The 22,086-nt window shown below is 47.6% G+C and overlaps 1 protein-coding gene across 3 annotated transcripts; it reads right to left on the bottom strand.

Moving 5' to 3' along the window:
• Nucleotides 1-683: 683 nt before the first annotated feature.
• LOC120812199 (zinc finger CCHC domain-containing protein 14-like) lies at nt 684-21,184 on the bottom strand. 3 transcript variants are annotated; one of them, XM_078097779.1, is made up of 14 exons: nt 19,953-21,184; nt 17,939-18,112; nt 12,971-13,142; nt 10,632-10,702; nt 10,391-10,462; nt 10,239-10,306; nt 9,857-10,011; nt 8,474-8,510; nt 7,885-8,365; nt 7,607-7,716; nt 6,627-6,733; nt 6,372-6,524; nt 4,636-5,859; nt 684-4,111 (listed from the first exon to the last, which is right to left on the bottom strand). In XM_078097779.1, exons 1-14 carry the CDS (start codon nt 20,403-20,405, stop codon nt 4,056-4,058), a joined length of 3,333 nt encoding a protein of 1,110 aa, XP_077953905.1. In that variant the 5' UTR covers nt 20,406-21,184; the 3' UTR covers nt 684-4,055. The 3 variants fall into 3 exon arrangements, with proteins under 3 accessions (XP_077953905.1, XP_040023939.2, XP_040023940.2); XM_040168005.2 differs by having other exon boundaries at nt 19,911-21,172; XM_040168006.2 differs by having other exon boundaries at nt 6,639-6,733; nt 19,911-21,172.
• Between the last annotated feature and the right edge of the window lie 902 nt (nt 21,185-22,086).

Here is a 22,086-nt window from a genome sequence, read left to right as displayed (position 1 = left end):
ATGAGAAGGATTTAGGCCTACAGGACCAGGTGAGAAGGATGGAGGCCTACAGGACCAGGTGAGAAGGATGGAGGCCTACGGGACCAGGTGAGAAGGATGGAGGCCTACAGGTCCAGATGAGAAGGATGGAGGACTACAGGCCAGGTGAGAAGGATGGAGGACTACAGGACCAGGTGAGAAGGATGGAGGACTACAGGACCAAGTGAGAAGGATGGAGGCCTACAGGACCAGATAGAGAGAGCGTTGTCACCTTTCTTTCGAAAGTTTTCCCCTCAACAAGTTAACAGAAAAAGCTGTGACTTGAGTTAATTTACATTTATCACATGGGGCCGTTGTAAGGTAGCTGTGAAGTATTCACCCGCTGTGTTGGTCTTTCACAGGGCCGGACTCCTCTGTGCTCTAGTTTCACACGCACACTCCTAAATGTCCAATACATAATAGACATAGTAGACAAACTCCACAAATGTCTATATATTAGATATTTTAAACTAAATATTGTTCAAATTACAATCACTGTCTCTACATTTTCATTTGACTCAGCGTATTATTTATGGTGGTCATATTATCACATATTGAAATAGATTCATGTGGGTTCGTGTCATTGTGTAATTCTGTGTAACGTTTTTTCATTTTCACGAGATCTTACCTTTTAAGGCATTGCATTGGAAACATAGACAATGTGGTAAAAGACAGAATCAGAAAATATTTTATTTCTCACCTCTGTTTAAAAACACATTAAGTGATGAAAAAATCTGACCTCCAAAGGAACTGTATTCAAACATTTGCACACAAATAATGCCAAAGCACATTTGACTTCAAAAAGGACATACATGCTGAGGATCAGTTGACCCGGCACTTTTTGCACATTCAGACACATGTCTGGTTTCAGGAAACTGCTAAATTAAAAATGTATTTATTGCAGGCCAGCCCTGAAGTTAGCTTTACTCTGGTTACCTGGACAATGCCAGTAGGACTTTTCCAGTCGATTTGGGCTTCTTGCATAAGCTCTGTGGCAAACACAGGCCACGACGTTTACACGTTTTGGTTGGCAAGATCATTTTTTGCAAATGTACACCACCTTTAGGATTTTCTGTTGAATGTAGGATGTTTGGCTATAAACTAACACCATGGTCACATGAGTGGAACATGCAAGACTGTAATGGGTAGACTAGGTAGGATGTTTAGCATCTTACAAGCCATGTTAAAGCTTGAAAACTCCTTACTGGCGTCTAGAATGCTGTAGAACTCTCTCGCTTATTGCTCCGAACAGTAACCCATTCAAAGGAATCCTGAGCCTCAGGGGTTGGAAAATGGTTGAGCGTGAGAGTCTGTGAGGGCTTTAAATGATGTAAATGTGAATGATGCCACATGTCCGTCACCATGACAACGTCCAAAAAGATGATTTACAATTGAGGGTATTTATTTAAGTCTTTACCCTCTAATTTGATTTCAGGCTCTTTATTCATTAAACGAAAAGTAATTTAAAATAATGTTTTTCGTTCTTTTGCTCCAACTGGTTTGATTTTGCATTTATAAATATGGTCTCTTTTAACGTCGTCCAAAGACACATGTGTCATCCTTTTTTTTTCACGTCTCCAAAGCTCTCACAAGTTATCCCGTTTTTAACGTCATTGCCATGACTTGTGGGTAATTCCCTTGGGCAAAGTCACCATCTTACGTAAAAAGCATAAAATGCTCAAAATGTCTGCCAGAGAGCCTGAAGCCCTCGTGGTGTGAAAGAGGAAGAGAACTGAACCCTCACGGCGTCAGCAGGAGCGCGCCTCAAAGTGCGTGAGTCAGTAAGGGTGGAGATTGGGATTGGGCCAAAGGAGCCGTGAGAGCTAAAAATATAGACTCATTTCCAGGTTTATGGACACATTCCTGCACCCTCTTTGTGGGACATCGTTGTCCTTTGCTTTAGCCCCCGTCCCCTGGCAATACTCGACCAAGCCTTCCTAGCTAAGAAGAAGTTAATATGGAGGGACTGTAAGAGTGGAACAGAGACATAACGTTACGGGACTGTTGAGAGCTTGGGATTGGCCACCCTGCGTTTCATGGGCGGAACTTAATTAAGGGTCAGTTTCAATACCATACAAAATGATTAGTGTAACAGACAGAAGTTGTTATACATACTGGCTGTTCAGTATTTTCCATTTAAAATATACATACTGCGTCTCTGGTTTGCCCTGCGGGGGCAGTGTCCTCTTGAGGACGAGCTGTCCTTGTGTCTATAAAACTCTTGGTCCTGCCCAGGGACTCACTGAGTCTTGAACACACGTGAAGCATTTCATTTACTTTGACTATTCCCAACTTCAACTGTGTTTAGCATAAAGACTGTACATAATGCTTTTATATCAAAAAGAGTCAGCTCCACCTCTCTAGGGAGTGACTACAAGTTCAGGATTGACCTCCCATCGATCTTAATTCCCTTGCATTGACAACATGAAAATAAAACAACAACCACCAAACTAAACGGAAAAATAATTGGCACTTTTGAAATGTCGGTGATCCAAAGATCCAAAGTCCTTCTGTACCGACCGGTAGAGTCCCTGAACACGTTTGCCGTTGCATTCTGTTGGTTTTTGGATTGAGGGACCAGTATTTAGCTCAGGAGGCCATTTCCCTGTGCGGTTGGCCCAGAGGCAGAGAGGCTGCAGATCAACCACAGGGGATGGATTCAGGCGTCACAGACGCGAATGAATGAACTGATGAATCCCGCTGATCCCTCAGAAGCTGGAAAGGGAGTCCAGTTTCCAAGTGTGAGCCGAGACTCTTAAACGTATACATCATATGTTGTATGTAACTCGTACTGAAATCCTTAGTGGCGTCGAGTTTTTTCTGTTTGTTCAAAATCTTAGAAATACTTGTGTAGGCACCTGAATGCATCGTCAGCTGTGGTCTCTGTGCTGCTAGACCCTGTGAATCGGGTTCCTTTCAAAACGTCCCCTGACGAGTTTTCTTGTAATCCAACAAAAAGTTCTGTTCACTTCAAGTGTTCCTCACTACTATTTATGCATTGTGTGTACCCACCTAGAAGTAACCTATCATGAATGCTACACTGTCCGTCTTCTTTACCACCGCAAAATATGACTTCATTGAACTCATCAGTAGAGATCTGGAAGTGAAAATCGATTCACGTTGTGAATCCGCTATTAGGAATTTTAGCCATAACATCGGAACCATCCCACATAGAGGGAGACCGACGCTGAGAGAAACAATGGAAGATGCTCCTGGGAATTCTACGAGTCTGTATGATATCAATCGCGTTGGAGGAAACAAGCGTTTTACTTGCAATGACACGTTGGAGTGACAAAGCTCCACGGTCCACTACCACATCTTAACACAGACCAAAATGGCGTCTTGTTTACAAAGAATAGTTCAGCATAACGTTTCTGAAAACATCCAAAGCAGGATTTAAGGCACGCAGTTTAACCTGATCCTTCTTCCATTTAGATCAACAAGAGTTAGTTTAAACATCTTTGGAGCGCTCCCAATGGTTTTATGCTTAAAACTCTTTGTACAAGAGGTTTTACAAAAATAAAAGCCATGAAAAATAAGGTACCACATTTAACCTTAAACTGACTGTTTTTATAATTATAATTTTTGAACCCCTCTTTAAAGAGAATGGATGAGAAAGCAACTAAAAGGTTCCAAATACTAATGGCAAAACCTTAATCTTGAGTAGCAAGCGGACATGAACTCGCCCGGCAGTTGTTTGCTAGGCGGTTGCTTTATAAACCACCTGCAAGACGCTCAATGCCGAATCATTAAGGCAGATTCTGAGACTCTCCGGTTGTGCTGCTGCACCCTGGGTACCATGACAGAAGGAGTTCCACTACGTCTCTGGAGTGAAACAGGGCGGAGCTTACGAAAACCGCGTGCAGAACAGAAGAAGGACAAAAGCGGATAAGACAAAAAAATATGTGAGCTGCTAAAACACTTTGACAGGTCCGCGCCTTCAGATCGTTGTCCCCAGAGGCCGTGTCTTCTATTCTAGAGGAACATGAGACACAGTCGAGAGTACGACGGCTCAAATCCGCTGGTGTCTCCGCTGGTTAGTCCCCCAAGTCCTTGCTGTCCGATTGAGGAGTGTACTTGAGTCGAAAGGACCCTGTGGAAGACAACAGAGAGACGCTGGAGTGTTGAAGCTTTGGCAACGTCTTTGCTTGATAAAGAACAGGAGGACTGGGACTAATGATTCGTTTTGCATCGGCGATTAATCTGTCAATTATTTTATGTATTCGGATCAGTTTGTAGTTTCTTTTCAGAAAATAGTGATACATTTCAATCGCTATTTGCCACAACTAATTGAGTAGTGGTTGCAGCTCGAAAAATCAAAAAAGTGGATAGATTATTGGTTGCCATCACTTATACAATAAGATGTTGATGATCCATTGTTTCAAATTCTCTGCCCCAAATTACAAGTTAAAAATCACCATTGTGCCTAATGAAATAATTATATCAATGATAACTTTCACCTTCAGACAAACGGTTGCAGTCTGACTAGTAGTGTCATTTTTTGATTTTTTGTATGTTATTACTAAGATTAACACTTTCTTTGATTTCCAATCATACAAGTGAGAATGTAAGTAGCCGCCATGTCGTGGCGCTTTGGTGGATTTGTCCGGCGCTCACCTTGATGTGCCGAGTCCATCGCCGGCTGCTTGCACTCCTCGGCTCGGTGTCCTTGGCCGCCGCAGTTGTAACATGACACGCTACTACCCAGGGCCCGTTTCTGGCCAATATTTCCCATGATGCCGTGAGGCTGGTAGAAGGCGAAGCTCTGCTGCTGGTCGTGTGACACAGGGCTGTGGCGGTAAAGGGGCGGAGGCACCATCATTGGGTAGGAGAAGGGCGGCGCGGCACTCCCGGCGCCGCTGGACGAGGCGATCAGGGGACTGAGGTGGAGCAGAGGACCCAGGGTGAAGAGCGAGGGGCCGGCCGAGAACGGCGGCAGGTAGCCGGCCGCCGCGTACCCGGGCAACGCCCCGTAAGCACCACAGTTACCCCGACAACGGCAGGTCCTGCAAACACACGTGGAGGGGGTGCGGCCTGAGCTCTGATCTAGAGACGAGCCAGTGCATGGCGAAGCGGGGGGACTGGAGAGAGGACAGGCCGGGAAATATGTGTTGCCTGGCACCGCGGCCACAGGAACGCTGCTTGCGGTTGCCATGGGAACAAAGCCGCCGCCAGCGCCACTACTGCCGGAACCACCGGATTTGGTGGCGGGACAGGACGAGGAGAAAGACGCAGGTGAGCAGGAGTAGTATCCTGATGGACAAAGGGGGGAGGAGGACGAGAGGTGGAACTGCAGCGGGGGGTGAGAGACGTGGTGCAGGCTGTTGGAGGTGGAGGTTAAAGCAGAACTGGTTTCCACCATCAGACCCGCGGCACCTCCAGCCAGGCCGCGGCAAACCAGCGTGTCCTGCGGCGCTGGGGAGGCATCCACGTTCAGCCCAGGGAACAGGTTCTCCAGCCTCACCCCCACCCCCCCACCGAGCCCCGACAGGAAGCCGGCACCGCCAGCAGGCGGGCCCGAGCCCGGCGCCTGAGTCCTGTCCTCCGAGCAGAACGGAAGGGGCCGGGGCTTACGGGGGGAACTCAGGATAAGTGCCGGGTTCGAGACTGGGGAGAGCAGAGTCTGGGGGTAACCGGCCTGCGGGTGGTAAGGGGGCTGCTGGAGGCCGAGGGGGAGGCGGGAGGAGCAGTAGGGAGGGTGAAGAGGAGCCGGGTCGGTTTGCACGGGCAGGACCTGGGCCGTGGGGCGACTGGAGCCTGCGGGGCAGCTGGAGTTCAGGACGAATAGGCAGGACCGGTCCTTCTCTGGACCCCCCGATGCTAAGTCCAGACCTGACACACCTGGAACCAGGTACACAGTGGTACGTTTGAACATTTCAATATAAAACATTAAAAATTCTCACGGTGTTCAATGTTCTCATTGATTGATTGTTTGAACGATGATTTGGACACATGATTATGACACTGGCACTGTACGACTAGCACTGTAGGAATGTAAAGATGGAGAAACAATTGATCATCCTCTATGTTGAATCTTTCAACCTGAATTTTGCTGTCCGAATTCCTCACGTTCAAAATGAGCAGCTTGATTCTTTCCAATTTAATTTTGATTTGAACTATTCTGACGTTTTTTAAACTAGCTGAACTTTTTCAGTGAACTTGATTTCAGAATTTGTACCTAAAACTTCACACACACAATATTTCACAATATGAAATTACCCAACTTCCGGAGAAAGTTTTTGAAGTCTGAAATTCCCCCTCTTATTCAACAGAAGGGGGAAATACTGCTTAGTTGCCTCAAATCTATCAAGCATTCCAGTTGTTGTTTCCTCTATGATAATTAAAAAACTTACGCCTGTGAATGTCTCTGGTCCTGTCGAAGGTGGAGTCCCAGCAGAGGGGCCCCCAGGCGGAGCACGGAGAGCTGGAGAAGCCCGAAGACGAGTTGCTGTCTGCTGAGACGGGGTGATGGTGCGACATGGCGTCCGCCTCCACCCGCGGCTCTCCTGAAACACGTTTCAATACAGTCACATTTCAGGATGTTTCAACCTCCTCTTTTTGGAACATTGTGAGCTTGTGTGTATAAAGGCAGATAGCCCGAGACCAACCGGCTGCTTCACCTGCTGTGGAGGTGCCATGTGTCGAGGAACCCACGTGGCTGGAGGGCGTCACCCTGGCGATGCCGCTGCAGGGCCGCTTCTCCATGTGCATCTCCCTGTAGGAGGAACGCACACAGGCAGAGAGGTATGATGGATCCTGTTTCTACTCAGAAGCCTATTGTCATCATAAATGAGATGAGAGGTTTTTAAAGGGCTGTTCATGTGATGGATGGAGCATTTCTTTTAGACTGGGACAGGTTCATGTAGGTAACCTAAAGCCTCTCAGTTTTATGTCAAAGGGATGACAGCAGCTTGATTTCACTCTTCACCACCAGGGGGAGACACTATCCACTCCATGCGCTTCTCAGCATCTCAACTGTTACTCTGCAAATACATATGCAAACCTGGAGGACGGAAAAAAAACACTGCAACACCTTTCCATCTTTACACACACACAGAATGGAAACCTGTTGATTCTAGAGATGGAAACACGTTCAAGAGATGATCAAAGCAGGTTCACATGGGAAAAACCCAGGTGTGTGCCGGATGTGTCCGTGTGAGAGGGTCGGGGACTGCGGACGCATTTGCATCCCAGTCAATGTTTTTGTGGCTTTGGGTTTCTGTTGGTTATCTTCTCTTGAGTATATCTAATCTCTCCGGCCCACTTACTGCTGGTTAACCATTGACGCCTTATGGACCGCTACTGCTGTGCGCTCGCCTTCGAAATAAGCGGCCGATTGGTCCGTCTGTTAATAGTTACACAGATAAAGCAGCTGCTAACTTCCCCATGCATCGCCTCAAAGATCGGCGATGCAAAAACTGGTTGAAATCACACCACCAGTAGTGTCCCCTCACACGACAGGAGAGATGCTGATACATTTAGTCAATGGACTGGTTTGAGGAGAGCAGAGACAATGGTTTCGGCTCCCCATCAGAAAGGGTCTGACAGTATAGCGTGCACTAGAATACCAACAGCTCACTCTACTGACTTTTGTAGCTCAAGTTGAGTCTTCTGCAGCTCCAGCTGAGTCCTGAGTTTCTTCTTTGCTCCTTGGGTCAGGTCGTACTTGTTCAGGTCCTCCTCCGTCAGCGCCAAGAACTGAAGGAGACAACAGGACAAAAACACACACAGGTTTAAGAAAAGCGGACATGCCGGTTCCTGGAGCTTGAAATACCGATCTATGTGAGAGCGATTGAGCGCACTCGCCGTTTCCTGTAAAATACAGTGAATAAAGAAATGACAAGCCAGCATCTAGAGCCCACCCACCTTCTCCATGGTGAGCTGCTTGAAGACGGGGTAATACTTGTGGAGCCGAAGTCTGCGCAGCCAGTCCAGGATGCCGTTCTGCTCGGCGGCATTGGGCTGGGACGGGCACGCTGCCTGTGAGTGGGACTGGGAACGAGACAGGGAATGGGACTGGGGGTACGAGAGGGACTGGCAGTGTGAGTGGGACGTCGGCTGGGAATGGGAAGCGTGGGCCTGACCGCCGGTTTGAGGATGAAGGGGGGGCAGGGAGTATGAGTGGGGCTGACTGTGTTGGGGATACGGCTGGATGGAGGGGGGGTCGCATCCGCCAGCCAAGGAGCACTGTGCTATCACAGGGTGAGTCAGGGGGGACAGCTGGACAGGCGGAACGGGGGGAGGAAGAGGAGGAGGAGGGAGGGACGAGAGGTGAGGAGAGGGGCGGATCGAGACAGAGCTGTGGGTGCTGACCACGGGCTGGACGCTCGCCAATGGGTAGACCGCCCTGAGAGAGGACATACAGTCAGAGGACGCCATGGGGACGGTGCTGGTGATGAAGAGGATTATGGTCGTGATGGAATGACCGATAGACAAAGAGAGAAGGAAAACTCACCTGTTGGCTCCCCGGTGCTGAACCGTACAGTCGAGATCTGAGAGACACAGAGAAAACTAAATGAACTCCATCCCCGTAAAATAAAACCACCTGAGTGAAACCCGGAAGCTGCTGGTGTGACAGAAATCAGTCGATGGCGATGCGGTTCCCAGTGACTTAATTGGAGAATCATGACTAGTATCTGTGATCCGCACAGGTTTACCCCTCACGGTTCGGCATGCTTGTGGACATTTTAATTAGTTACACAGTTAAACATTAACCATCGCAGAGTGAAATAACGTATTATTGGCTAGTATTCAGTAAAACAGCGAGACATGTCGTAATGCTACTTGCTAGTTGGCATATTTGAGCTCATCGTATACGTAGCAGCATTGTTGGGAAACACAAACAAACAGAACTGTTATAAACAAACAAATTATGTTTTTCTGAAATACACATTACACAGTGCTTTTATTATTTTAATATTGTTGGTTTTGATCTTTGCGCCTGTTGGCCTTTTGATGTAAAAGAAGACTTTTAATATCTGCTATATGTCACGTCCGAATAGAAGGTATAATCAGTTATTATTTCTGCCATGATTGAGACCGTACAAGGTCGGAATAAAAGAAAACCAATTGATCTTTTAATCACCTACCATGTATAATAGTGTAAACACAGTACACCAGTAATTGAGCTATTCCTAGATCCTGACATTCATGTGCCGCACCCACGCTTTAATTGCATATGCATTATCAAAAGCTGGCAGGCTTTGTCAATACTGCAAAAGTACAAGCATACATACTACACAGATGGTTATAAACACTCCCTGGGATGAAGTCACACTCATAGAATCAAACATACACGCGCTCACATCAACATTACGTCACCACATGGCCGGCGTCCCAACACAAACATGCCGCGCTGAATTCCCACACAAGACTAAAATAGAGTCCGTCCTCTCCCCTCCAACACCTCCAAATAACTAAAGGAAAATCCTGCTTGCAGTCTCACCTCTCTCACCTCTACACTGCTACCCAGCAAGACGCCTACAACCCCCCCTCCCTCCCCACTCCCCCGCTTTGTTCTTTCCTTTCCTCCCCTTTTCACGTCCCTCTCGCTCTCATACAACACAGAGACCCAAACATGAAGTCCTTCATGTCCCTTCCGGCACCTTCTGTCTCTGCGTCTAAGAATAGGGATCCCCGTCTTAATATCCCTGCTGCCCTCTTTGGAGACTTACTGGCTTTAAGGGCACATTCACAGCCACGCATTCATGACATTTTCAGGATTAAACCTTTCTCAAGTTATCCGCTGCATGTCATCTATTTCGCTGCCTGAAAAAAGAAGAGGAAAGATCCAAATATTGAAGGAGAGAGATATTATTGGCAATAAAACACAACTCACTGGACCTGGGGGTGAACGGACAGGTCTGGGGTTCAGGAGCCGTAGGCAGGGAGGACGGGGAGGCAGGACAGTTGGGGGACAGAGGCCTGGCAGAGGTGAAGAACAGCTGGACGCTGTGGTGCTGGAGGACGTGACAGGGCAGCGCTGTCAGACAGCTGCAGGGAGAGAGACACAGAGTCAGGAGGACAAAGGGAGGCCAAAGATGAACTTCAGCAAACTAACATAGATGTACACCGGCCAGGGTTTCAAACATTCAATAACTCAAAAACTTTGCAAATGCTTTACATAGCAAACTGTTGACTGGAATACAACTCTCCCTAGTCCGAGTGAAATAACACACTTTAAAAATTGGAAGAGAGGGTTGGAGGAACAAGGGACTAACCTGGGGTTCAGCTCCATGGACTCAGTGAAGACTTCCTCCACTGCGACATCAGGAAATGCTTCAGACAGCTTAGAGGCACAAGAGATTCATCGGCTTGCAGCTTGAGGCCTGAGATTATAATCATCAGACTGCATTTCAGTGGCAGTACTGACCTGGGTGAGCAGCGCCGCCACCTCCTGCCGAGTCCGAACCACGGATGACACGTAACCATCGGACCAGCTGGCCTGGAGGAGAGAGGACGAAGAGAGGAAAGGACAAGGGGGGGGAGAGGTGGAGGTGATGGAGTAAAGGAGGAAGAAAACTGGGTGAAAAGCAAAAGGGCAGCGACGTGAAAAGATGAAGTGAAGGCATTTGGGGAAAGCGAGGGGGCGCCTGCGTTGAGAGCGGACCCACCTCCAGCACGTATTCAGTGGCGTCTTGGGACGCGTGGCTCACTCCTCTCAGCTCCACCCTCTCGATCAGCGCTGAAAGAGGCCCAGATCGTTTCGGCCATTTAGAGTTGATTAGGTGGCCAGAAGGGATTTAAACCTGGGCAGCTGACGAGTAACAAATGACCAGGGAACGAAACCACATCGCATTTCAATCGATTTATGATGACAATGTGAAATGCGTGGGTTTAAGTCTCCTAACTCCTATCAAAGTACACGATGGTCCATACTCATCATCACTCGTTTACAATTCATTTAAGGCTGCAAATTTGTCGCAGATGTCTAAAGCAGAGTTCCAATCTCCTGAAGAGGGTTTGCATGAGACACACATACACAATTAGTGTTGCACCCACAGTGCAGCAGAACCAGCATGGGAGCAAAGTGAGAAGTACCGAAGAAAAGTACTTACAATAATTCTCACACTAAAGGGAAGGAGAAGACGACAACACGCACGTGCACACACGCGCACACTCCTGCACTTCATAAAGTGTGTGTGCATGTGTGTGGCAGCCTAGATTAGCGTGAATGGCAGGCGGCATTTAGAGCCTACCACAGCTGTTGCCCAACAGTAATGTGTGTGTGTGCATCAAGTCATCAAAAGAAAGTTCAATCATCTCCTGCGATGATAACATTGTCCCTCATGTTGCCATGTATTGTTATTGACATTACAACTACGGTCATGTGTGTGTGTGTGTGTGTGTGTGTGTGTGTGTGTGTGTGTGCCAGAGAAACACGTCGTAAACACGAGGCGTGGCTCTTTCTGCCTGGTCCGAGGTGGCCAAAACACCCACAGGGAAAATGGTAAGTCATACAAACTTAACCTTTACTGAGTGTGTGTGCATGCTGAGCATGTGTGCGTGTGTGTGTGTGTGTGTGCGTGCATAAGTGATTTGTGCTGGTGACAGCTATGTGATGGTGTGCGACTATGAGGACGTGAGGTAGTTAAGTATTGTGTTACAGAAAGGAGGCAGGGCGACCAAGACAATAGCAGACTGGAGAGACTCGACTGAAAACCACATGGTGTTCGACCGGCTGGCCCCCTCCTGATCGCTGGGCTTCAAATGAACGATAATGGAAAATAGCCGGGCTTATCAAGTGGTCCCGCAAAGACTGACAGCTCACTTTGAGGGGACGGTGACTTAGCATTTATTACTTTTGACTGGTACTGTATATATATAAATGTATTCATAAAGGTGTTTCGTTATCCCTGCAGTGGTGGACAGGCCTGTCCGGGTCATCCATTATGGATGTTAATTGGTTCAGTGTCTCTCCGGACTGTCCAGTTGGAAGCCGATGGTAGAGCCGGCCTTCTTAACCAGTTAGTTAAGTCTGCTGGTGTCTGCAGCCTCGATGCTGCTCCACCACCACACTGCGGAGAAGGACACAAAACACACTGGAACGTCTCCAACGTCCTGCTGCACGAGGTTGATGGATCCAAGCTCCCTCAAAAAATTCACAGCTCGCCCCCATTTTCCAAGCCAGCGGTGACGTCGGTCTTCCAGTTCAGTCTGCTGTCGGTATGTATACGGCTGTCGGCTTGTATACTGATCCACCACGTTCACGTCCTCTCCCACCACGCCAGCTCTCAACATGGCTGAGCCGCTCGCACCCGGCTAAGGGGACAACAGTGTCGACTATAGAAAAGTTCTGACGGGCCAACAGTGTTCACTGGACAGTGACACTCTTTACCAACGCCGTTTTTGTAAGCTGTAAACTGATGGACCTGCTTCGAGCCTGCTGTTCAACGTCAGCAGCTAAAGATCAACAAGTGGTTTGAGACCTGTTCTCCTTCTGTTTGGACCACAAACTGAAACACGCCTCCAAAGCAAAGCTAATGTTGCTCCATGTCTGCTGCTTGTGCAGACATGGAGCAACATTGAAACTAAATGAAAGAAAGGAGGCAAAAAATGTGTTTAATTATTATTAGTTACATGTAGGGATGTAGAATGTAACAGGTTAATAGGTTGATGTAGTGCTTGAATCAAAAGGAATTGGTGATAGAGACGGTTTGGTGATGACCACACGCACACACACACACACACACACACACACACACACACACACACACACACACACACACACACACACACACCTCAGCCTCAGGGCAGCATTCTTTTACTTTTAGTGTTTCATGTCTCAGCGTGCCAGATCTTGTTCACTTGGGCCCCGCTGGTTGTATAACTTTCTACATGCACTTTATGTCAGCGCGCACAGACGGAGGATGGAAGTGAGCTCATACGCATGCACACGGACACAGCAAGTCAGACACAGAGACAATTAGATGGAGGAAAAAGTAGAAACTACTTTTGGTGCGGTTCTTGGCCGGTGCTGCTGCGTCCTGGACGTGTCCAGCAGGAAGAGGAGGAGGAGGTGGTGCTGGTGGAAGAAGGGGAGGGGCGGGGAGGTCCTGGCTGACTGCTCGGCCTCGTCGTCCCGTGGTCTCCCCTGAGGCAGTGCCGGCCTCTCTAGTCTGGCTCTGGGGAGCAGGGGATGAGAGGCCATTCGGTTAAAGAGAGGTTGCAACCACAGGGCGGAGGTCAAGCAGACGCGGTGCAGCGCGGCGTTAACTCCTTCGCCTCTTCGGCTCGTGTGTGGATCGAATACAACGCTGTCCTCGAGTACGCACGTTTTTGCTCATCGAAAGCACGATTCTGCGTGTTGTCACAGCTTGAAACAAAGTGGAGCAACGCTCTCTCCGGGTTTGGCACAGCGCTGAGACAAACCAATACTTGGGGCGCTCTTATTTATAGCAACGTCATCCTGGAGCACTTTTAGGGAAAAACACAGACTTGGAGCCCCCTTTTTTTAATGTTGGACCAACTGATGATCAGATTTAAACTGGGATGGATGCGCTTTGCTCAAGAACACGTCAGAAACAGACAGAAACAGAGCTGAGCAGAGGAACTGCTTTTGACTTGCTGATTGATGGAAAATACCTGCCATGCACTAATACAGAACCATGTGTTTATGTATATTTATATCCAAATACATACAGATTGAATTTCGGATCACTTGCTGAAGAAAAACCACCTGATCAACCCACATGTGAACTCAACATGTGGCATTGCCTGCTGCAACCGAACACACGCGCAGTGTAAATCTGAAAACAATTAAGGGTGCTACTCCCCCATTGGCGGGCTGCTCTCCCGATCTGCCGGCCCCCCCGGGCCCTCTGCACGCTGTCGGTGAGCGAGGGAGGGAAACTGACCTCCCGTGCCAGATAACCGGAGAGCATGGGAATCTCCCCGAGAGCTGGCAGTGGCACGTTGTTGCAGTTTTTTTTTAAAACAACTGAAAACTATTAAAGATGGACTGTGCTAACTCCTCCTCCTGCTCCTCCTACAACAGTCAGCTGAACTTTTGTTCGACACTGTTTTTATGGGTTTATAAAGCAGTGGTACAATAGGGTGATTATGCAGGTTTGTGCAGGCCCGACAGATGTCCTCAAATGCACTCGACTGAGTATTTATGTTTGGTGCTACTTTAAACATTCACTTAACTACAGTTCGGAGGAAATATAATACTCTGCTGTGTTTTATCTTACAGCTGCTGCCCAATATAGAAAACCCAATGAGTTGTAAAACAATAACCTGATAGAACCCCAAACTAGATCCATCACAAAAGAAATGCAAACGACTTGGTTATTCCAGGAGGAGTATAATAATGAATTAATCATTTTTCTTTTAAAGCTCAATTCCATGCAAGCGGAACTTAAATTGGCATTGTGTTAGTTCCACTACGCACGGTCTCCTTTGCATCCAACATACTTTCCACTTGTTGGCCGCATGGCCAAAGATGATGATGGTTCAGTTCACTTTGGCGAACTTCACATCCAAACTATTACATTACATTACATGTCATTTAGCGGACGCTTCTATCCAAAGCGACGTACAATAAGTGCATTCAACCATAGGGTACAAACTCAGGAGAACAAGAAACAAGAAAGTGCAATTTCCTCAAATAAGCCAATTTACAATTTGCTATAGATGAGTGACGTTACAGTACAATTTAAGTGCTACAATTTGTTAGTCTTTAGTCAAGATAGAGTCTGAAGAGGTGTGTCTTTAGTTTGCGGCGGAAGATGTGAAGGCTCTCTGCGGTCCTGGTGTCTTCAGAGAGCTCGTTCCACCATTTCGGCGCAAGGACAGCAAAGAGTCGAGATCTAGTTGAGTATTTTGCTCTCAGTGAGGGAGGGACGAGTAGTTTTGCAGATGCAGAGCGGAGAGTGCGGGTTGGGATGTAGGGTTTGACCATGTCCTGGATGTAAGCTGTACCCGATCCATTTACAGCATGGTACGTGAGCACCAATGTTTTGAACTGGATGCGGGCGGCCACCGGTAGCCAGTGAAGAGAGCGGAGGAGTGGAGTAGTGTGGGAGAATTTCGGAAGGTTGAAGACCAGTCGAGAACCAGTTGAGACCAGTTGGAGAAGATCGAGAAGAGTTTTTTGGGGTTAGAAAATGAAGATTCAATTTTGGATTGGTAGAAAGAGCTTTTGGCAGCAGAGATAGAAGCAGAAAACGAGGAGAGGAGAGATTTAAATTTAAGCAGGTCGTCAGGTCGTTTATATTTACGCCATCTCACGCACCGGTTGAGAGCCACGGAGCCGGAGGGGATTTGCCAGTCCGTCGTGTCGTAAGAGGGCAGAGAGAGTCTAGAGAGGAGGAAAGAGTTGAGAGGAGAGTCTCTGCAGCAGCGTTCGGATGCAAGAGTGAGAAGGAATCAGTTGAAGGGAGAGCTGATAGAACAGAGGATGCCAGCGAGGAGGGAGAGAGGGAGCGAATATTGCGCCGAGCCGGTATAGAGTTAGTCAATGAGGGAGGTTTGTTAGTTATAGAGAGTGGAAGGGAGTAAGAGATGAAGAAGTGATCAGACACATGAAGTGGAGTTACAGAGAGGTTAGTGGTAGAGCAGTTTCTAGCAAAGATGTAGTCAAGGTGATTGCCGGCTTTGTGAGTAGGAGGAGAGGGACTGAGTGACAGAGCGAAGGAAGAAAGTAGGTGTAAGAGGTCAGATGACTTCTCTGTCTGGATGTTGAAGTCGCCCAGGAGGATGAGCGGAGGTCCATTTTCGGGGAAATTAGACAGGAGAATGTCCAGTTCTTCCAAGAAATGACCTAAGGAGCCTGGCGGACGGTAGAGGACAACGATGGTTAATTGTACCGGGTGAGTGAAATTAACTTTCCTGCAGTCAAAGAGTGAGTTTACTAAAAGTTAGGTTCACTGATGAGTTGCCCACTCAGAGGGCAGTGGAACAAGTCTCATGAGTAGGTTGTAATAACTGCCTACTCATTCAGACACAGGAAAACCATCCCATTCATCTGCAGCCACAATTATTTCCTTAATGCTGAACACTCAAAACAGTCCGGTACTCAAATATCTGACTGATTGGCTGTTAAATACTTCCTCAGCTAGTCGCTGACTCAGTCTGTGTGTCATTCAGCGTCGGGCAGTGGGTTTATCCGAGCTTCTTTCCACTTGAAGATGACTCTGATGAGCGCTGTGACAGTGAGCCAACAAAGTGAGGTTGTGAAAGCAAAAAGATGCTATGAGTGAACCCGTGCACATTATACGTAAACATTCAAGTTGATGTTGGCAGTAATAGCAAGTACGATATATGCATATAGTATATGTATCAGCAGGAGGTGACAGTAGACCTGACTAGAAGAAAAGCTGTAGATGACATATGTAACTGCTCAGGTTTACAATGAAACTCTGTGAAAGCCTTTAGAGCCCCGAAGGAAGTAAGGAAAGAGAGCTACAGAAAGAGAGAGAGAGTGAGAGAGAGTTACACACACAGCGCGCGAGAGAGTGAGCGCATTTATAACTTCCTGGGGATTCATTGGAGACACACACACACACACACCACAGAGGGTTGATTTCAACATGGAGAAATGTGCTGACCTGCACTAAGCAGAAGCCAAGGGAAACAAAACACTAAATGGAAACACTCCGCTCGTAGCCGGGTACTTTCCCGTCGCTGCTCCCACGCGTTTAAACAGTGTTGCTGGCTGCTTCCCAGTGCTCCTCCACGTCTGTGTGAATGAAGAGGCGAACGCGACGTTGCTTTTTAATCGTCTCTCACAGCGATGGATGAGATGGAGATGAGTCTCTAACTCTCCCACGATTCATTGTCTGTAGAGCCGTCTGCTCTGGGCAAGTTTATCCCAGACGTGATGGTAACAGAGGTTTGATGAGCCACATCATTGGGAAATCCCCCCCGGCCCTAATCTCCATCTTTCATCAAAACTCATCCAGCAGAGTTTGTTTTGTTTGCCTTTATTATAAATATTTGGACTTGTATTGTTAGTAAACTCCTAGGAATCATTTATCCCAGAAGGTTAAGTAGTCCTATCTTGACCACATATCTTGTGGTAACTTTGCATATCTTGTTTTTCTTACTGTTATGATGCTGTTCACTCTGGAGCCGGGGAATGAAAAGCATGCAACCCAACACATGTGGTGTGTGTTAGCTCTACACTGGCAACACCGAGCCAACAAGACGTCACTTCTTTTATCTGTAATAAAGAAGAATAAATCCAATGGACCAGACGGGGCCTTGCAGAAGTAGCTCCCAGTCAAGGACATTAATTAGCTCCTAATCATCTATAATAAACCCGTCAAATCTTGTTGTGCACATAACCCGCAAACGCATATGCAGACTGTTCGACCCAAATGACTGTCCCTGATGTACAGCCTAAAAACAATAGCCAAATAGTCGGAATAGAAATAGAGGGTGTGGTATATTAAGTGTCATTATGCTCTCTGACATCCAAACCCATGGAGTTCTACTAAAATATCTTCCAATCCTTGGAGTGACACACACACACACACACACACACACACACACACACACACACACACACACACACACACGAGCAGGAGTGAAACTATCTTTCAAGGTAAAACAGAGCAAAGAAGTTGATATACACGCGGTCATTACAGAGGGTGAAGTTTTTTTTTTAAAAGAGGGAAATATTCTTCTACAGAAAATCCAATTGATGCCTGGCTGTTGCCGTGCGGCACGACGTAAACACGCAGCTCCACAAATCTGCAGCCGGTGACAGATGGTGTGGGTTTCTGTTTGAATGAATAATAGAACGCAGATGAAACTACTCACATGACTGCGTTGATCAGTTGTAGTACTATACTGCTTTTCCTTATCCTTTTTTCATAAATGACCATTTCGCAACAAAATAGGCAAAGACATGAGGTCGCCGCGAGACGCCACTACATTTCTAGCCCCACTCGACCCTGGTGGCATTGCTCCCTACCTTGCGCCAGCAGGTGCACTGTGTGTGGCAGGCTTGGGAGCAGGCAGCGGGGGACAACGAGGCCAGCGGCAGGGACACAGTGTGATGGTGATAGTGGTGATGTGGCTGAGAGGGATGGGCCGCGGATTGATCCGCTCCTCCTCCAGTCTCTCCTCCTCCTCCTCCCTTGCATACCTGCAAAATCAACAGTAAGATGCAAACGTGACACACAGCCAGAGGAAAATATGTCATCTCATTTTAACACCCTCCAGTTGTTAATGTGGGGAAATGCAGCTGAATTAGCTGGTGACAGCATGGATTTCACAGATTGCCCCCTTACGCTTACGCGGGTAGGAGACATTGAAGAGACCCGCCAGAGTACCCTGCTTTTCAAAATTGGTACCAACCAAAAAACCTGGCCCAGTGTTGTCAACTCTCTTCAAATAAAAGTAGCCAGCAGCACCATCTCCAAAAGTTGCTAATCTTGCAAGAGAGTCGCCAAGATGCCAACAGTCTTCCAAAGACACTCCTCCAAAATGATCCCAATGAACACGTGTTCCAAGGGGCATAACCACGCATTCTTTGGGGTGGTCGTGTCCCCCCAATATTGATAAAATACCAATCTGCCCCCCCAAATATACAGCAGAAAATATGTAAAATAGATATTCTGCTTTTATGAACCCTTTCAATGGATTGGCCTCTTGTTATGTCTTATTTATTTTCAATTTATTTCTGTTTGTTAAGAAACAAACAAAAAAAAGTGTGTGAATCCCCCCTCCTAATTGTACACTTGCGCCTCCTTCTGCGTTGTCATGGTTACCTATGACTTTTTCGTCAGTCAGTTGAGAGCAAAGAAAGCAACGTTAGTTAACTTGTTGGAGTAATGGAGGATTTGAGGTTAGCGAAAAAGCAGAGAAAACTGGACCAGCAGAGCTTTTTTGTGTAAGCAAATAAAAGTAGTAGCCTCGTAAAAGGAGAATATTAAATGATAGATCATGAAGGTCAGTCGTCGTTCTTCTGATAAAATGACATGCGGTTACAATGCAGGCAGCACAGAGAGACAAGGAGAGAGACATACATGCTCTCCTAATGTCTAAACCATGGTTACGCGCTTGACGTGTTGACTTTTTTTGGTCAGGGGATTCAACCCGTTAATGCGGTCTGGATGTAATGAAAGTTCAAAACATTGTTTCTAAAACACATAATCCAGTCAATAGCTTTAACCTTAAGACACATCGACTACGGCTCCCCTGTATGGTTGGTGTGTAGCCAACACGTCAGTGTGTCTGGGACATGTGTTCTCAGAAAAGCCTGAAATGACCCTGTGTTCCGCCTGCTACATGGACTTTTCCTTTCCTCTGAAGAACTCACCTGTGGGCCGGGGCCTCATGGATGGACGAACGGGGCTATAATTCAAGAGCCCCCAGCGCTAGTTAACAAAGCCCAGCGCATTGAGTTTACAGTATTCACGTATTCCCGAGCGATTACCTTATCAGAGACCTGAGGATTCATGGTGCCTCATCTCGCCAGCTTCATGAGCACCCTTTCATGGGCTGTTTTTTATTTATAACTTCACTGGAACAGTTTTGGAGATGATACGTGAGTCCAAGGGGCCATTTTCTTTTTCAGTTTGGAGGCTTTTGAAGTCTGCTGACGTAAATGAACGTGTGGGCAGTGACTGGTACATTGAATACAATTCAAAATGCATTTCCGAGGGACAGCTCTGTGGGTCCGACCTAACATACACCTAACGACACAATCACAAGATCGTTGAGAAAGTTAATCCTTGGAACTTAATCCAAAGAAACAAACTTTGTAACCACTAAGACAAACTCCTTATGTTATGTTTTGTTTTGAAGCATCCACAAATGGTCTACACTTCATTCTACTACTATAAATACCAAAGTGACTGAATAGGGTTTTATCTTTGACCCTGATGACCTTGCACACTTGAGAGGTTCTACACTCCTGCAGGTGAGAGCATCCCTCTCACCTGCAGGACGTCCTGGATCAAGCCGAGCTGCTGCCTCAGCACCTGCTTCTGGTGGAAGCTGAAGGCCGGGTGGTGGGACGCCATGGTGAAGAGCAACAGAAACTGCTCCTCGGTCCTCCCGTCGTTCAGCGCCAACCCGTAGTTATTGATCACCGTGTCTATGTGAGTCAGGGTCCGGTACAGGACCCCCGCCGCCTCCCTGTTGTCCGTGCCGAGCAGCGCGAGGGACACTAGCAGCTTGCTGCGCACCACCTCGTCCGTGATGTTGGTGAGACCCGACAGGTCGGCGGCGTTGTTGGCTTTGATCTCCGCATCCCGGAGAGAGTGGTAGTCCTTGCGGGCCAAGTCCTCCAGGCAGGAGCCGAGGAAGCGGAGCTCGACGGGGACGCAGAGGTCCAGGAGGCCGCACAGGAACTCGGCTCTCTGGCCGGAGGTGAGGGAGGAGAACCAGCGGTACACCCCCTGCCTCTGGACGCTGCTGCGGCTCTCCACCATCCTTGCGCATCCACTCGCAACGGAGGTCGAGCCGACGGTTTGGACAACGTCGAACGGCAGACTTTCGGCTGAGAGCAAACTTCACAACAAAGGGGTGCGTGCGTAATTGCGCAGGCGCGCCGGGAGCGCCACTCTCGAGTTGGCCAAGTGGAGAGCTAACTCTCACCAACGAGCCGCGGACACGTTTCTTCCCACGCGCTGCGGCCGCCTAGAGGCCACGCGGATTGCTTTTGTTGGAGAACCAGCGGGCCTTTCCAAAACCATAATCTCAGCCAAATAGCAATCCACAGTGGCCCGTCTTCGTGTTCAACTCGCTGCCCCGGCCGCCAAGAGTCCCTCCCCGCCGGTCGGACCGCTGCACCCCCCTCGCACGATACTTTTGGCAGGATGGCAGAGCGGATCAAAACACACCGCCCCATTCAAGGAGACGCTCGTGGAGGGACTTGGTGACCGGAGCCGCCCCGCTCAGCTGTCCCGCACGGCACAAACGCACCTCCCTGCAGCGTTGCTCCTCCGTCCTCATGGTTTTCTGGGAATGTGTGAGAGGAACAGACGCTCGCAGCCCCTCAACAAAGCCCCAACCGCTAGCGAGAAAAGGCTATGTTTAAGTTCAAAAAGTAAACTAGTGGGGCTTGAAACTACTACTGCTGCTGCCGTTGGAAAATAAAGGTGTAACATTTCCGAGACATTACGTTAACTAGCACCGCTGTGGAGGAAATAAAACGTCCATTCGACACTGTTCGGGGTCCGTGAATGGAATAACTACAACATGCACCTCTGTGCTCCCCGTATTCTGCCATAAATCTCCACAAAAAAATCAGCTGTGACATCAACCCAGCAGCAAGACCAGCCCATTGTGAAGAAACGTCTTCTCTGATTGGCTGCACCTCCCGTCTGCCACGTGAGGTCCTCTCGTGATTGGCTCAGGGGGGTTTCTGCCGCCTCGCTAATAGCACATCTTTCTGTTATACGCTCATCCATATCTCAGCTTCATTTCTGGAGCTTTAATGTACCAGATGAGCCTACACGCTCAAATAACGCGATGTCATATATTTAGTGTGAAAGTCTCATCAGTGAGAAAGTTATGGTACACAACTCAATGCAAGTTTCCGTTATTCCTTTTACTTGTGTTACTTTTTAAAAGGGAAGCCAGCATGTTCAGATATGACAGCAAAATTACTTATGCGAATTACACAATAATTAAACAATAACACAATATTATAATATTATATACAATAAATCAGTTTAAAAAGATAATCTTATTAGAAAGTGATCGTATAACGTATAACAAACATATACATACACAATATTTTGGGAACTGCAGTTATAAATAAGATGAGCCGTCAGAGCGAGGAATATAATATACGTTTATATAAATATAGTTTCGAGGACGGAGGTTATAGAGGTGTCTTTCCTTCTACTTCCGGCTAGTGATTCACTAAAGCCCCTTATAGACTCAAAGGCATTGTTTCATGGGCGAAAGGAGCAACGATGCATATTAGCTCAATGGTAGCTTCACATTTCACTCCTCAGAGAAACCAAGGGACCCTGGGTGCTGTTATTCTGTAGTTTAGATCCAGCACCACATGATGGCAGCAGATAACCACGTTGATACCTGATGCAGCAGGACGCTTGGTTGAGGTGATGCATCCACCTTAACACCCGACTCTGCCTCGTACCA

Source organism: Gasterosteus aculeatus, chromosome Y, assembly GCF_964276395.1.
Source record: "Gasterosteus aculeatus chromosome Y, fGasAcu3.hap1.1, whole genome shotgun sequence".
NCBI classification, from domain to species: Eukaryota; Metazoa; Chordata; class Actinopteri; order Perciformes; family Gasterosteidae; genus Gasterosteus; species Gasterosteus aculeatus.
This window is presented reverse-complemented; position numbering and strand designations above follow the sequence as displayed.